This window comes from Rhinatrema bivittatum, chromosome 1 (genome assembly GCF_901001135.1).
Source record: "Rhinatrema bivittatum chromosome 1, aRhiBiv1.1, whole genome shotgun sequence".
Classification (NCBI taxonomy): domain Eukaryota; kingdom Metazoa; phylum Chordata; class Amphibia; order Gymnophiona; family Rhinatrematidae; genus Rhinatrema; species Rhinatrema bivittatum.
Window position 1 is genome coordinate 715,382,594 of NC_042615.1, and position 17,677 is coordinate 715,400,270.

Genomic DNA, 17,677 nt, shown 5'->3' on the forward strand with positions numbered 1-17,677 from the left:
ATCTAATGAATTTCCCTATCTCACAGACTTAAATGTTACTAATGAATTATTTTGGGAACACAGAGGAAAGTAGGGTTTCCTTGAACCAGTTGAAAGTTTTAGTTGAGCTGAACTAATTGACAGTCTTGTATCCATTCAATAATAATGTATCCGGAAGTCAAGGAGATTGATTTCTGTTCTCTAATACTCTAGCACATACTTTTTTGAGCAACTTTCCATGTTTTCTTTAAGTCGGGAACAAAACTGTAGCTTAGTGAAAATTACTGTGTTGTTTTTTTTAGGGCCTAATTTTTCAGATGTACAGCATCCAATGTATGTGGGCTTTGAAAGGGATGTTTTTAAGACCATAGCAGATTATCATATCCATTTGAAAGAACCTCTTCTCACATTTCAACTTTTTGATGCTTTTGTGAACATTTTAGGTAAGTGGATGATCTAAAATGCAGTCTGCATATGATTGTTCCATGTTGGTTATTTTTATTTTAAGTACAGATGCCCAGAGAAGAGTTATTTTTAAGGGCATATTGTTATATGTAATTAATGCATAGTTTTGTTCAAATAAGTGTTGTGGTATTTTAACTAACAAATTACTAATTGGAATACTAATAGACTTAAATGAATTAATATTAACATGCTGCTTGGATTGCTTTATGCTTAGTATTTTCTCATTAATTTTAATTATTAAATCTTAAGACAAATTGAATTTGGGCTCTGCTACAGTTGAAGTCAAAAGCTTGTTTTCTATTCTCTGGGATCCCCAGTCATATTTAGAATATTCATCTTCTGTTGGCATAAAAATTATCTAGCACCATAAGCAATGTGTGGTATTGAGGAGTCTTGACTGCTTGGCAAATTAGAGAAGGTAGCTTATCCACATTTTTTAACTATATATTCTGTTACATAATACTATAAGAATCAATGTCATAGTGCTGTCTAATATTTGTTCTGTAATCTTTGTTGGAAACCTTTGCATTGAAATACAGTGTTAATCTCCTTCCTGTGCATGGTATTCATGTGTTAAATTTGATTTTGTTCTGCGTTTGCTATCACAGAGACATTTATAGCATCAGTTGATACGTGTTCAGCTGTCCCAGTTAATACAATTACACTTAGCACCTAGTTTGATTATGATTCATGGTAGTGATTGTCACTGTAACAAGTCATTTTGATGGTATACTCTGATTAATGCAACAGAATAAAGGTGATTTCCAGTGTTTTAATTTACCTAACAGATAACTGTCCTCCGACTATAGGACCAAAGGCATTGTCTATTTTGGAATTATGTTGAAGAAAGTGTTAATCTAATGTACTTTCCAAATTACAGAACCAAATTCTAAACCATATCAGATATTTCTATACACTTCCTTTTTTTTATATATACAAATGTTCAGGGCAATTATATTAAACTTCCGAGATAATGCTTTGATATTTCATAAAGTATTGCTCTATAAGCTCTGAATATCTTTTATTTGTCTGACTTTTGCTGTTTTATTTCCTGTTCTTAAATTTTTTTGTATAGTTGTCTAATTTAAGTAGTCTCTAATTTTTTGTTCCTATCTCTTTTGTTGTTGGTATTACTTTTCACCATAATGCAGCATTGTCAGGGTTTGTTTCACTTCCGGAGCAATCTTCACAAAGGGAAAGCACCCAACGATTTCCTGTTCATGTACAGCAATACACCAGTGGAAATGGGAAGAGACATGTATTTAGCTCCTCTGTATCTATTGAAAATCTCATGCTGAGCTTAAGCAAGAAAAAAGGAAAATTATACTATCCTGACACCATTCCCAAACTGTTAACAAGATCAGAGTCAGATAAAAATTGCTGGAACACAAGAGATAAGAGAGACCCAAGAGTGACTTGTTCACAGCATCTCTTCTCTTCAAATTCCACACACGTAATTCCTTGTTCTAAGCAACAAAAGCAAAGTAATCAAAGTTCAATTTATCGACCTTCAGTTCTGCAGTGTCCACCATATAATCTGCTGAAAACTTCAGTTCCATGCTCAGAAGAGAACATATATCCCAAAATGAATCATGGTGGTAGCCTTCAAAATCTCAGGGGATTTAGAGATGAGGTAATCAATCCTTGGATCTCTACCTATCGCCACTCTTCCATAGAAACCTTTCCTGATATTTGTAAACTGGAGAGAAAGCATTCCTTACCCCATTTTGCGTCCGTGAGTAATTTTGCAGTAAAACATGAAAAACATGCTTCAGTAGAAAATTGGAACCGATCGCAGTCTGTACACTATTTGCCAACACTTTATGAAATCTCCATGCCTTCCCAAGGTTCTCTGTTTTCTCACTGCAAATCCTGTAAAGATAAGCGCTGCCCGGGATTTACATCTTTGGTTCACTTGAAGGAAGATGATGAAGAGACCATGCAGGGTAATTGCCATCTTCTAGGAAAAGCAGGGGTGCCAGGCTCCATTGACTTTCTGCTGCTGCTTTACTAACTGCTCTCGCAAGATTGGCTTGAACTCTTCGAGTACAACATGCGCAAAATGCTAACAATGACTCTCTCTGTTCAGTGTCTTCTCTAACTACTTCACACTTTCTAGTCAGCAGTCTTGCCAGTAGCTTGTATACTAACCTCAGTGGATCTGCCTGTAAATTCAGATGCACCATTGGCATATCAAGTAAGAATCATCTTCCACACATTGATTTGTACATCTTGATTGAGCATATTTGTCAATCATCTGCAAACATCTTTTGATTTTTGAGCTTTGCCAAATATGATTTAGTAGAGTAGTTCTATAAAACTGCAATGCATGTTAAAAACAAATGCCTTCTGGTTATGCTTTCTGCTTAGTAGTTTTGTTCGTGGTGGAATGTTCTTATAAATGCCTTACCAAAAAAAAAAGTAAAATTACTTGAATTGGATGAAACAAAATGTATCTTAGAAAAGCGTATCTGAAATTCAAACTAGTATAAATTCTTCTGCTTTTTTTGAATGCTGTTTTATGCATTCATGTACTTGACAGCTGGCCTTTAAATTCCTTACATCTCAATGGAGACATCAAAATGTATAAACAATGCTTCAGCAGTACCGAAGCTTGAAGTCCCTGTAGGTAGTCTTGTACTATTACCATTAGTTACATTGCATTTTGGAGGGTACTGTAGGACTATGGTCAGGTTCTTGCTGAAACATTCTCATCTTTCTAGAAGGTGGGGAGTAGGAAAAAATGGAGCAAAAGTCCCTTGGGTTTACTGCTGCAGCTTAGAAGTGAAGGGGAAGATGGAATCAGTGGCACTGATATGTAAAATCAATAAAATTGAAGCGGACAAAACTGGTCTGTTGAAAATGGGGAGCTTCTTTATGTTGCAATATTTTGATTGCCTTCCACTCAGTTTAGTGGACAACCAAGAGTTACCAAAATTGTTATAAAAGGACCAGGTTTTTAAAGGGATGGGAGTAGGAGTGTGCATGTGTGTGTAGCTAGCTGTCTTTAATTTTGTGCAAAATCTTTCAAAGCATCAAATATACGATGAGGTAAAATTATTTTTCTCAATACTAAGGAAACAATACAGCTCAGACAGCACTTGAGGTTTCAAGTGCCCATTGATTGCATAGGTGAAAAAAGTCCACTGCATTTTGACATTTTGTATCGGGGAAAACCTTGCAGTCCATGGCAAAAAAAAAAAAAAAAGCTCTTGTTGCATGTCCACTTATAAGCTATTTCACTGTAAATAGTTTGTAAGTGGACACACAAGTACAGCAAAAAGCAGCCCGTGTCCAACAGATTTTCTCTCTTGGTTGGAGATTGTTTAAAAATTCTGATTACCCAGTTTGAATGTGGAACTAAGTCAGTTTAAATAAGGGTGCTTTTCTAAAAATGGCAAGACACGTTCACGTCTAAGTCACAATGTGAATGAAAACAATCTGGCAGTATGGTCCATGTGTTTTAGTCTGTATCATTATGTATTTCCGTGATAAGACAAATTATTTTTTGTTTTATTTTTTAAGTCTCTAAGACACATTTTTCAAATTTAGTAACGTCCCTATCCTAATACACATTAAAATATTGTATTAGATTTCTGTGGCTCAGTAGTAGCTGTTTTACTAAACATGACAACCTCTTTGCTTCGAAATGATTAAGTTGTAAGAATGTGCATAAGGCAGACACTATTTGCTTTTGCATTCCTAACAGGTTTAAGTAAAATTAAATACTTTGCCTGATATTGAGTGGTGCTATATTTAGACAGCAGTGGGAGCAAGGGGTTGACACTTGACGACGTTCCTTAACTTGAAGTTGTTAGACGTTTCAGCAGCTGATGCAGGCTTAGCAAATTGTGTGTAAATGAACTATATCTTGACGAAATATTAATCATCATTTGGGTTAGCTGTTAATTTATATCTGGCAACATGCATGATTAGTGCCTTACGTAATTGTTGTGGCATCAGTGTAACGTCACCTCATAACCTTAGGGAAAGGCTGAGCCAGTCCTGCTTTTCTACCCATTGTAAGTACACATGGGCTTATATTTGCTTCTTAAGAAATTGGAAATATAAATCTCCTTGCATGGAGTGAGAGTAAAACTAGGATTGACTCAGCTTCTTCCTACAAATGAAGAGCTGTATGGTAATCCTATATCTGTGCTATTACCTGTTTTGTATAATCCTTTTTTTTTTTTTTGTCAATTCTTACCTACATCAGTCATCATGATACATTTAAAAAAGAACCGGTTGTATTGTGCAGAATACGGTTTTGATTTTTTAGTCCAAGAAAGATTCATTGCTATGGGGATGCTTTTAACCATTACACAACACAATTGTGAAAGTTTCTTATGTGATTATGCTAAGCTTTTTTAAAAGTTGGAGAATTTGTATACAGAAAGTATACTTATTTCAAATAAGTCCTTTAGCAGTACCTGAGATTTGTTTTCCCATTCCGGCGCCATCTTTAAAAATGGCGTGGGCCCTCCAGTGCTCCTACCATGTGACAGGGGCCAGCCAATGGCACGGATACCCTGTCACATGGTAAGGGCAAAGGGCCATCGGCGCCATTTTTATTAGTGGCAGCCGACGGCCCGAGAGTGGGAGATCGCTCCCGGGACCCCCACTGGACCAGCAGGTACCTGTAAAAGGTTTTGGGGGGTGGGGGAAGCTAAGGGATTAGTTTTTTAAAAGGTCGGGGTGGGTTTTTTGTTTATCGGCTCGGGTGCAGCCGATTTAAAAAAAAAAAAAAACCAAAAACAAAAAAAAAACCCAAACAAACAAAAAAAAAAAATCCCGATTGGGCCGGACGAAAAAAAATCACGATGTGAATCGGAACCGGAATCAGAACCGATTCCGGTTCCGATTCACATCTCTATCGCACAGTAAGCAGGCCCTTCAACAAGTTGAATAAAAGTGAAAGAAAAGTTACACCTATAAAAATTCTAAGTAACTGGCGTTTATTTTCACTCTTAATAGCATATGCATTCAAGGGTTTTGCAAATGCCTTTTTAAAAAAACAAACCGATCTCATCAGGTGGAGAAACACCGTTCCGGATCCCCCCTTCGGGGGTAGTTCCATCGGTGCCTTGTCGTCCCTCGCCACCGATACTTTCCTCGGGGGCGATACGCACATCAGCTCCACCGATAATTTCGATGTCGGCGCCGATTCCTTCGGTGCCGACACCGGTACCGATCCCTGACACCGATTCCATCGAGGACATTCTCGATGCCCCCGGTAATTCCTTCGAATTTCTCGGAGCCTCAACCGGGGCCTTCAGGTACACAGCCCCCTCATGGTCCTACAGGTCAGCAACCTGATCCTTATGACACCTGGGGTGATGATACCTCTACTGACACCGATGATTTGCCTTCACCACCCTCTCCTGCGGGGAGTAGAAAGCGTTCTCCTCCTGAGGACCTCTCTTTCATAAATTTCGTGAAGGAAATGTCGGAGTTGGTCCCTTTTCAGCTTCAATCAGAGCAAGATGACAGGCACCAGATGATGGAGTTGCTCCAATTCTTGGATGCCCCTAAAGTCATCACTTCTATTCCAATTCATCAGGTTTTTCTGGACCTTCTAAAAAAGAATTGGGAATCCCCTGGATCTGTTGCTCCAGTAAACAAAAAAGCTGACTCTACCTATCGCGTACAGTCAGCACCTGGCTTTCAGAAATCACAATTAGACCATCACTCTGTTGTGGTAGAATCAGCTCAAAAGAAAGCTAAACGAATAAAGCCACATTCTTCCATACCTCCTACTAAGGAAAATAAATTCCTAGATAGTATAGGTAGGAAAGTATACCAAGGAGCTATGCTGATTTCCAGAATAGCTTCTTATCAATTATATATGACCCAATACAATAGGGTCATCCTGAAACAAATGCAGGAGTACTCAGATGCCTTGCCAGAGCAGTTCCAGTCACAGCTTCAGTCCCTACTAAATAAAGGATTTGAAGCTGGGAAGCATGAAATAAGAACAGCTTATGACATCTTTGATACTTCCACTAGACTTTCTGCTACGGCCATCTCTGCCAGACGCTGGGCTTGGCTTAAGTCGTCTGACCTTCGCCCAGAAGTTCAGGACAGGCTCTCTGATTTGTCCTGTCTAGGGGATAATTTTATTTGGTGAGCAAATTCAGCAAATTGTTGCTGAACTAAAGGATCATCATGAGACACTTAAACAGCTTTCATCTATTCCTTCTGACTTGCCTTCTAAACCATTTAAGAAGGACTCAAAAAAGTCATTCTTCCGTCCACGGAAGTATTATCCCCCACTAGCCAAGTCTAAGCCTGCGAGGCCTTACCATAGAACTCAGCCTCGCCAGTCTCGAAAACAAAAGCCCGCAGCAGCTCCACAACCTGGCCCTGCATCGGGTTTTTGACTTTCAATTAGAGAGCAGATGCCACATCCATCTTCCAACCATACCAGTAGGAGGTCGGTTAGGCTGTTTTCTACAAAAATGGCACCATATCACCACAGATCAATGGGTGATAGCGATAATTGCACAGGGTTACCACCTCAACTTCCTGTCTCTCCCCTCGGACTCCCCACCCCGGCAGGCATGGAGACTCACCGATCACTCTGTTCTTCTAGAGCAGGAGGTATCCCTTCTCCTCCAGTCAAACGCTATAGAACCCGTTCCTCTCTCACAACAAGGACTAGGGTTCTACTCCAGGTACTTTCTGATCCCAAAAAAGTCAGGAGGACTTCGACCAATCCTGGACCTACGGGCCCTCAACAAGTACCTTTACAGAGAGAAGTTCAAGATGGTAACCTTGGGCTCGCTTCTCCCTCTGCTGCAAAGAGGGGACTGGCTCTGCTCTCTAGACCTAAAAGATGCCTACACTCACATTGCGATAACTCAATCTCATCGCAAATACCTCCGTTTTTTAGTAGGCCGAAATCACTACCAATACCGAGTGCTACCTTTCGGCCTGGCATCCGCACCACGGGTCTTCACCAAATGCCTCGTGGTGGTTGCAGCGTTCCTCAGGAAGGAAAGGTGTCCACGTCTACCCCTACCTGGACGATTGGTTAATCAGGGCCCCAACCCAGCAAATCGCTTGGTCCTCCCTGACCCTGACAATTCAAACTCTACTTTCTCTAGGGTTTCTTGTCAATTACGAGAAATCCTATTTAGTCCCATCTCAAACCTTATCCTTCATTGGGGCGGACTTGGACACCTTACAGGCCAAAGCCTTCCTTCCTCATCAACGAGTTCAAATCCTTGTGTCCCTAGCTTGCCAGTTGCAGTCTCAACGCACAACAGCTCGCCAATTCCTCATTCTGCTGGGACACATGGCCTCCTCAGTTTATGTGACTCCCATGGCCCACCTGGCCATGAGAGTCATGCAATGGACTCTGAGATTGCAATGGGCCCAAGCTGTTCAGCCTCTGTCCTCCATTGTTCGCATCACCGATGCACTCCGTCTGTCTCTTGCCTGGTGGACAAATCAATTCAACCTCCTACAGGGCTTGCCTTTTCTTCCACCAGACCCTCAGGTAATCCTCACCACCGACGCTTCCAACATCGGTTGGGGAGCCCATGTAAACAATTTACAAACTCAAGGGTTCTGGTCACCAGAGGAAGCCAAAAACCAGATAAATTTCTTGGAACTGAGAGCAATCCGATATGCTCTCAGGACTTTTCAAGATTGCCTATCGAACCACACAATCTTAATTCAGACGGACAACCAGGTGGCCATGTGGTACATAAACAAGCAGGGAGGCACAGGCTCCTTCCTTCTGTGTCAGGAAGCTGCGCAGATTTGGGCAGAAGCCCTCTCCCGCTCCATGTACCTCAGGGCCACCTACTTGCCGGGAGCAGACAATGTATTGGCAGACCAGCTGAGCCGTGTCTTCCAACCACACGAGTGGTCGCTCGATCCCTTGGTAGCGACCTCTCTGTTTCACAAATGGGGTTATCCCCACATAGACCTCTTTGCGTCCCCTCAGAACCACAAAGTGGACAATTACTGCTCTCTCATTCGGAGCCAGCACTCTCGGCCGAGGGATGCATTCTCCCTCACATGGACAACCGGTCTGCTTTATGCATTCCCTCCACTTCCTCTTCTGTCGAAGACTCTCGTGAAGCTACGTCAGGACAGGGGTACTATGATCCTGATAGCACCGCACTGGCCACGCCAAGTGTGGTTTCCCATACTTCAGGATCTCTCCATCCGTAGGCACATTCCTCTGGGAAAGGACCCGCATCTGATCACTCAAAATGAATGATGCCTCCTCCATCCCAACCTCCAAGCCTTGTCCCTGACGGCATGGATGTTGAAAGGTTAGTCCTTCAGCCATTTAACCTTTCGGATTCAGTTTCTTGTGTCCTGATCGCTTCACGAAAGCCTTCCTCAAGAAAATCTTATTCCTATAAATGGAAAAGGTATACATCATGGTGCACTTCTCAGTCCCTTGATCCCCTTTCCTGTCCAATTTCTAAATTCTTGGACTATCTCTTGCATCTATCAGAATCAGGTCTAAAGACCTCTTCCATTAGAATGCATGTCAGTGCAGTAGCCGCCTTCCATAAAGGTATCGGGGGTGTCCCTATTTCAGTACAACCCCTTGTAACACGCTTTCTTAAAGGCTTGCTCCATTTGAAGCCACCTTTACGCCCTCCGGCCCCATCTTGGGACCTTAATCTGGTTCTTGGTCGCCTTATGAAACCTCCTTTCGAACCTCTTCACTCCTGTGACCTAAAATATCTCACATGGAAAGTGTTATTCCTTTTGGCTATCACTTCAGCTCGCAGGGTTAGTGAATTACAGGCCCTAGTTACCTATCCGCCTTACACTAAACTCCTGCAGGACCGGGCGGTACTCCGCACTCACCCTAAATTCTTACCTAAGGTAGTTTCGGAGTTTCATATAAATCAATCCATCATACTACCTATCTTCTTTCCCAGGCCCCACTCCAACTCCGGGGAACAGACTCTGCATACCCTTGACTGTAAACGTGCTCTAGCTTTCTATCTAGACCGTTCAGTTGCCCAAAGGAAGAGCACTCAATTATTCGTCTCTTTCCATCCTAACAAGTTAGGTCACCCTGTGGGTAAGCAGGCTCTTTCCTCCTGGTTGGCGGACTGCATCTCCTTTTGCTATCAGCAAGCTGGTATTCCTTTCCAAGACCGTGTCAAAGCACACTCTGTGAGGGCCATGGCGACTTCAGTAGGTCGGTGTCGCTTCCTGATATCTGCAAGGCTGCCACCTGGAGTTCCCTCCATACATTTGCAGCCCACTATTGCTTGGACAAAGCTGGAAGACAGGATTCCATCTTCGGCCATTCTGTCTTGCGTAACCTTTTTCCAGCATGATGTACCAACACCCTTCCACCTCCCGGTAGGGTGCGGATGTCCTCTACCAAATTTCACCCCTGTTGTTGTGCCTGTTGCACGCCATTGGATACATTTGGTGCATGTCCGGACATCCTCAGCTCGGTACTCACCCATTTGTGAGGACAACCATCCTGCTTGTCCTGTGAGAAAGCAAATGTTGCTTACTCACTCAAATGTTGCAGTGGGCAAACAAATTCTCTCAAATTGGCTAGCAGACTGTATTGAATTCTGCTATGACAAAGCAGGCCTTCCTCTCCAAGGACGAGTGAAGGCGCACTCGGTGAGAACCATGGCAACCTCAGTAGCACACTATTGTTCGGTACCGATTGCTGAGATTTGTAAAGCTGCAACATGGAGCTCTCTTCACACATTTGCAGCACATTACTGCCTGGACAAGGAAGGACGCCATGACTCTGCCTTTGGCCAATCCGTCTCGAAGAATTTATTTCCAGTATAATCCCAACTCCTTCCATATCCAATCTGCTGTGATTTCAGGCTGCCTCATTTTTACCAGCAGTACAGCAGTTGTGCCTGTTGCACAAGTTGTACGTTGTTGGTCCAAACAAATATGAGTCAGCCTGTAGCTTGCTAATCACCCACATGTGAGGACTACCATCCTGCTTGTCCTGGGAGAAAGCAGAGTTGCTTACCTGTAACAGGTGTTCTCCCAGGACTGCAGGATGTAGTCCTCATGAAACGCACCTGCCACCCCACGGAGTTGGATCTGAAACATTTTATTATTTGTATTTTTTCGCTAGCACCTTTTGCTACAAACGAGACTGAAGGGAGACCCCTGTGGCTACAGGGATCATGGCATGCTCAGAGTGCCAGTCAAAAGTTCTAGAAACTTTGACAGAAAAGTTTTCTGTGACAGTATCAGTCTGCTAATGTCACCCATATGTGAGGACTACATCCTGCTGTCCTGGGAGAACACCTGTTACAGGTAAGCAATTCTGCTTTCCATGATCTTCCAGTCTCAGCAGACTAAAACACCCATATTCAATAAAATAACTTTACATTAACAAGACAACCACAATCACAAGTTACCTTAGTAAATAAATGCAAACCTTACCCCTCAACAAAACCCAGTAAAAGCCCCAAGCAAGGCCGAAGATAAACAATCAGCAAAAGCCAAGGAGAAAAAATGAGATTTCAAAAGCTTTCTAAAGTGAAGTAAATGAGATGCAGTTCTTAACCCCTCAGGGAGGCTATTCCATAAAGAGGAACCTGCTATATGCGTTTATCTGAATCTATTCTGTACGTGGATAAATGCACCTGACTAAACGATGGGATCTCCAGTAAATGCTGAGAGGAGGAACGAAGACACTGAGTTGGCTGATACTTTTCCTAATTGTTGAAGTCAAACAGGCCAGGGCACACTCATGTAAGACCTTGAAAACCCAAATCAGTATTTAAACTTTACAAGCCAGCTAATAGGGAGCCAGTGCAAACCACCCAGAAGTGGTGAAATATGATTACGTAATGGAGATCCAGTAATAAGGCGCACTGTAGAATTTTGTATGAGCTGAAACACCTGCAAATGAGAATTCGGAAGACCTACAAACAGGGCATTGCAGTAGTCCAATGATAGTACCAAAGATTGTGCAACAGTATGGAAATCAGACTGACTAAGCAATGGCTTTAAAGGACATAAAAACCGAAGTTTGTAATAAGATGACTGCACTAACTTGTCAATATAAGAACGCATAGATAGAGAAGAAATGAACGAAATCACTGTGAACCTGGAAAATGTAGTAGGCCAGACTGACAAACTAAAGAGTAGCAAATCACCTGGACCGGATGGTATGCATCCTAGGGTTCTGAAGGAACTCAAAAATGAAATTTCTGATCTATTAGTTAAAATTTGTAACCTATCATTAAAATAATCCATTGTACCTGAAGACTGGAGGGTGGCCAATGTAACCCCAATATTTAAAAAAGGCTCCAGGGGCGATCCGGGTAACTATAGACCAGTGAGCCTGACTTCAGTGCCAGGAAAAATAGTGGAAACTATTCTCAAGATCAAAATCGTAGGGCATATAGAAAGACCTGATTTAATGGGACACAGTCAACATGGATTTACCCAAGGGAAGTCTTGCCTAACACATCTGCTTCATTTTTTTGAAGGGGTTAATAAACATGTGGATAAAGGTGAACCGGTAGATGTAGTGTATTTGGATTTTCAGAAGGCGTTTGATAAAGTCCCTCATGAGAGGCTTCTAAGAAAACTAAAAAGTCATGGGATAGGAGGCGATGTCTTTTCGTGGATTACAAACAGGTTAAAAGACAGGAGACAGAGAGCAGGATTAAATGGTCAATTTTCTCAGTGGAAAAGGGTAAACAGTGGAGTGACTCAGGGATCTGTACTTGGACTGGTGCTTTTCAATATATATATAAATGATCTGGAAAGGAATACGACGAGTGAGGTTATCAAATTTGCGGATGATACAAAATTATTCAGAGTAGTTAAATCACAAGCAGACTGTGATACATTACAGGAGGACCTTGCAAGACTGGAAGATTGGGCATCCAAATGGCAGATGAAATTTAATGTGGACAAGTGCAAGGTGTTGCATATAGGGAAAAATAACCCTTGCTGTAGTTACACGATGTTAGGTTCCATATTAGGAGTTACCACCCAGGAAAAAGATCTAGGCATCATAGTGGATAATACTTTAAAATCGTTGGCTCAGTGTGCTGCAGCAGTCAAAAAAACAAATAGAATGTTAGGAGTTATTAGGAAGGGAATGGTTAATAGACGGAAAATGTCATAATGCCTCTGTATCACTCCATGGTGAAGACCGCACCTTGAATACTGTGTACAATTCTGGTCGCCGCATCTCAAAAAAGATATAGTTGCGATGGAGAAGGTACAGAGAAGGGCAACCAAAATGATAAAGGGGATGGAACAGCTCCCCTATGAGGAAAGGCTGAAGAGGTTAGGGCTGTTCAGCTTGGAGAAGAGACGGCTGAGGGGGGGATATGATAGAGGTCTTTAAGATCATGAGAGGTCTTGAACGAGTAGATGTGACTCTGTTATTTTCACTTTCGAATAATAGAAGGACTAGGGGGCATTCCATGAAATTAGCAAGTAACACATTTAAGACTAATCAGAGAAAATTCTTTTTCACTCAACGCACAATAAAGCTCTGGAATTTGTTGCCAGAGGAGGTGGTTAGTGCAGTTAGTGTAGCTGGGTTCAAAAAAGGTTTGGATAAGTTCTTGGAGGAGAAGTCTATTAATGGCTATTAATCAATTATACTTAGGTAATTGCCACTGCTATTAATTGCATCAGTAGCATGGGATCTTCTTAGTGTTTGGGTAATTGCCAGGTTCTTGTGGCCTCGTTTTGGCCTCTGTTGGAAACAGGATGCAGGGCTTGATGGACCCTTGGTCTGACCCAGCATGGCAATTTCTTATGTTCTTAATGATACCCAAATTACATGCCTTCAACTAGATTGGGATGTTGTGCTCTTCAAAATGCAATGGAAATTCCTCTATCTGATCCCAGGGTAAGTGTACAGTTTCTATTGAGTTGAGCCACTTCAATGGACACCCACAGACTATCATGGCTGTGAACAACAAGTTTAGTGAAAACTTGCAAGAAAGTCTCAATTATGTGGTAGTCCTGGGTGATTACTGTTTTGGTGGAAAAGATAAAGTAAATTAAGAACAATTATCAAATTACCCATTTAATTGCTTATTAGAATACTTCTCATTCTCAAACATTATAGTATTAACACCATGTGACATTTACTTTAAAAATATTTTTAGCCCACTCAAAAAATACTGTCAGATTCCAATAAGACATTCATAAAAAGAACAAATAAAAAGCAAAATTAACAAACACAAAAATCCCATAATTTGATATCTATTAAACATAATATATTTAATGTAATATAGTATCAATTAAAAGGTTCAGTGAAAAGATATGCTTTTAGTTGCTTGCAAAAAACTTTTACATTGTAAATAAACAGCAGTACATAAAGGAGAGTGAGTTAGGGGTGCCTGGACTATACCCAAACAATTGTTTGTGGTGGTAAAGAGTGACTGCAGTCTCTAAGAGTGAACCAATTATGGATCTAAAAATGTAGAATAGTCAAGATTTTGTAGATTTTCAGAGTAAGATAGCAAAAATGATGGCTGAAATAGAGTGGTGATTTAGATGGTCGAGAGGGGGAGGAGAGATTGGACGTTTGTGATGAGCTACCAACAGCCTCTGTTTTAGTGGCTGAAGAGAATAAGTAGAAGAATTTCTCTTTAGTGAATCTTTAACATTTGGTGGATATATTAAAGATGAGGCTTACAAAGATAATTTTAGACCAGTATCCAATTTGTCTTTTATTAGCAAGATTTTGGAGAAAGTGGTGACCCTTCAGTGTTTTGGATTTTATGGAGTTTTCAGTCTTGAATGTATACCAAGCTGAATTTTGGAGACCAAGGAGTAAAGACTATATTAGTGGCATAGGTGGATGATTATAAAAAATGGGATCAGAGCTATGAGGTAATGATCGATTTAGACCTCACTGCAGTACTTGATATGGTGCATCATAAGGTGCAGTTTTCCCGAATAAGATCTGAGTGGGTGATAGAAAATTTTATAATGAAGAATTTTCATTTTTTAAAAACAATTCTCTGAAGTAGCTTTTTGTGGCTGGTGCCTGCCTCTTTGATTTTAGATTGTGGGGTCATCCCAGGATCTGGCTTCTCCCTCTTACCTGTTTAATTTTTATATGGCCCCTTTATGTGAAGGTTTGAGATTTCACGTTTGCAGTCTTTCTCTCTTTCTATTGCAGCTATACAAAGAGGGGTAGTCTTATAATGTATACAACCATGTACTATTTCCATACAGCGAGGAGTCTGTCTTGTTACTTTTTATGACAGCAAAGAGTTTTGTTTGGTTTCATTTGTCTGAGAGAGACTTGCGAACTTGGCACAAGTTTTAAAGACTGTGCTGTTTATATGTGGTCATCTCTATATTTGCAATTTATGTGAAAATAAGTAGAGCATCTTTAAAGGTTATAAGCATACAGCTGTTTTGTAATTTTAAAAGTTTAAGAAAATTGGAATGTGGATTTTATTAGGGATGTGAATCGGGCTTCGGACGATTGAAAATATCGGACGATATTTTCAAAATCGTCAGAAATCGTGGGCTCCCCCAAAATGATAGGAAAACCCCACGATATTGATCGTGGGGGTTCTCTTATCATTTTGGGGGAGGGCGGGAAAAACGGCACACAAAAATAACCCCTAAACCCACCCCGACCCTTTAATACCTTAGCATCCCCCACCCTCCCGACCCCCTCAAAAACTTTTTACACGTACCTGGTGGTCCAGTGGGGGGTCCCTGGAGCAATCTCCTGCTCCCGGGCCGTCAGCTGCCACTAATCAAAATGGCGCCGATGGCCCTTTGTCCTTACCATGTGACAGGGTATCCATGCCATTGGCCGGACCCTGTCACATAGTAGGAGCACTGGATGGCCGGTGCCATCTTGTGCTCCTACCATGTGACAGGGGCTGACCAATGGCACTGGTAGCCCCTGTGACATAGTAAGGGCAAAGGCTATCTGTGCCATTTTGAATACTGGCAGTCGACGGTCCGAGTGCAGGAGGTCACTCCCGGACCCCCGCTGGACTTTTGGCAAGTCTTGTGGGGGTCAGGAGGGTCCCCCAAGACTTGCCAAAAGCCCCTGGTGGTCCAGCGGGGGTCCGGGAGCGATCTCCTGCACTCGGGCCATCGGCTGCCAGTAATCAAAATGGCACCGATAGCCTTTGCCCTTACTATGTCACAGGGGCTACCAGTGCCATTGGTCAGCCCTTGTCACATGGTAGGAGCCCAAGATGGCACGGGCCATCCAGTGCTCCTACCATGTGACAGGGTCCAGCCAATGGCACGGATACCCTGTCACATGGTAAGAGCAATGGGCCATTGGCGCCATTTTGATTAGTGGCAGCCGACGGAGCGGGAGATCGCTCCAGTGACCCCCACTGGACCACCAGGTACCTGTAAAAAGTTTTTGGGGGGGTCGGGAGGGTGGGGGAAGCTAAGGTATTAGTTTTAAAGGGTCAGGGTGGGTTTTTTGTTTATCGGCTCAGGTGCAGCCGATAAACAAAACCGCGATCGGGCCCGATTGAAAAAAAAAACCCCCAGATGTGAATCCGAACCGGAATCCGAACCGGTTTCTGATTCACGTCTCTAGATTTTATGGTAAGAACATAAGAAATTGCCATGCTGGGACAGACCAAGGGTCCATCAAGCCCAGCATCCTGTTTCCAACAGAGGCCAAAAACCAGGCCACAAGAACCTGGCAATTACCCAAACACTAAGAAGAACCCATGCTACTGATGCAATTAATAGCAGTGGCTATTCCCTAAGTATAATTGATTAATAGCCATTAATGGACTTCTCCTCCAAGAACTTATCCAAACCTTTTTTGAACCCAGCTACACTAACTGCACTAACTACCTTCTCTGGCAACAAATTCCAGAGCTTTATTGTGCGTTGAGTGAAAAAGAATTTTCTCCGATTAGTCTTAAATGTGTTACTTGCTAACTTCATGGAATGCCCCCTAGACCTTCTATTATTCGAAAGTGTAAATAACCGAGTCACATCTACTCGTTCAAGACCTCTCATGATCTTAGTCACATCTACTCGTTCAAGACCTCTATCATATCCCCCCTCAGCCGTCTCTATCATATCCCCCCTCAGCCGTCTCTTCCATGGTGAGTGTGGAATGATGAATGTGGATTATGAATTGAGTTTAAGATGCAGCATTGTAGCAATTTGTTTTTATGTTGTATATTGGTATTTTGATTTAATAAAGATAGAATTTGCATGAGTGGGGTAAAGTGTGTGTGTGGGTGTGTGTTTGTCCTGTGTCTCATAATTATGAGGAAGAGTTGGATAAGCTGAATAAAGGACTGGAAAGAGTGGCCATATGGCTGGATAGTAACAAACTAAAACTGAATTTGAAGACATCTACTGCCTTTTAAGTAGGAACAAGAGAGTTGCCTGATGGTTTTCACCCAGAAACGTTTGGCCATTTATTGACCCTGTCTCCTCCGGGTGTTTGGATCCTGAGCTTCCTTTTTGGCTTCTGCTTTCTTCTGTTTTAAAGTAGCTGCTGGGGAAATCTTCATCTGATTAATCAACTTGGAGCATTTTTGTCTACAAAAAATACTTCATTGTTCATAGAACACACAGAGGCCAAAGACTTGGCTAGAAACTGAGACAGTGCAAAACGGGGAAGTGCAACATTACAGGGGAGGGACTAAGGGAACTGGTGTAAACAATAGTATTTTCTGAAGTATTACCTGTTCCTTGATATTAGGACGGTCAGGGTATATTATGTCGGCAACTTCTCGAGCTATGGGAAATAGGTTATTTGGGGTTTTTTTTGTTTGTTTGTTTGTTTATTTCAAATAGCTTTTTCCTGATGATTTTATCTGTGCATTCCTTTTAATATGTATTTGAGATGTTTTAAGTGTTTTAGTGAATTATGTGCTATTGCATTGTTTGAGTAGTTTAGCTTTTGGTTTGTGTGAACTGCTTAGTGTGTTTTTCTGTTATAAGCAATATATAAAAACTTTTAATAAACATAAATGTGCATTCATGATAACATCCCATATGGACTATTGTAATGCCATGTACTGTTTATAGGACTACTGCAGGTCGCTCTAAAAAGGCTGTAGTTTAGAATACAGCTGTGAGGACTTTGGGGTCTGGTCCTAGAGATCATGTAACTACTTTGTTAAAATTTCATTGGCTTCCACTTAATTTCTAAGTGAAATTTAAATGCTAAATGCTCTTGGCTCAAAATATCTGAATGTTTTTCTGTATTTCTGCCAAGTATTATGCTGCTCAGAAGAACTATTGTTCCTTTAATGGAGTC

The 17,677-nt window shown here is 41.7% G+C and overlaps 1 protein-coding gene across 3 annotated transcripts in view; it reads left to right on the forward strand.

The window, feature by feature from the left end:
- Positions 1–17,677, forward strand: part of DEPDC1B (DEP domain containing 1B) — a 113,148-nt gene that overhangs the window by 68,577 nt on the left and 26,894 nt on the right. For 2 of the 3 annotated variants that reach the window (XM_029576638.1, XM_029576628.1), the window contains exons 7-8: positions 282–422; positions 1,596–2,390. In XM_029576638.1, the coding sequence (XP_029432498.1) occupies positions 282–422; positions 1,596–2,390 (936 nt within the window). The remainder of the gene's footprint in view (positions 1–281; positions 423–1,595; positions 2,391–17,677) is intronic. The other variant, XM_029576647.1, reaches the window with a different exon arrangement.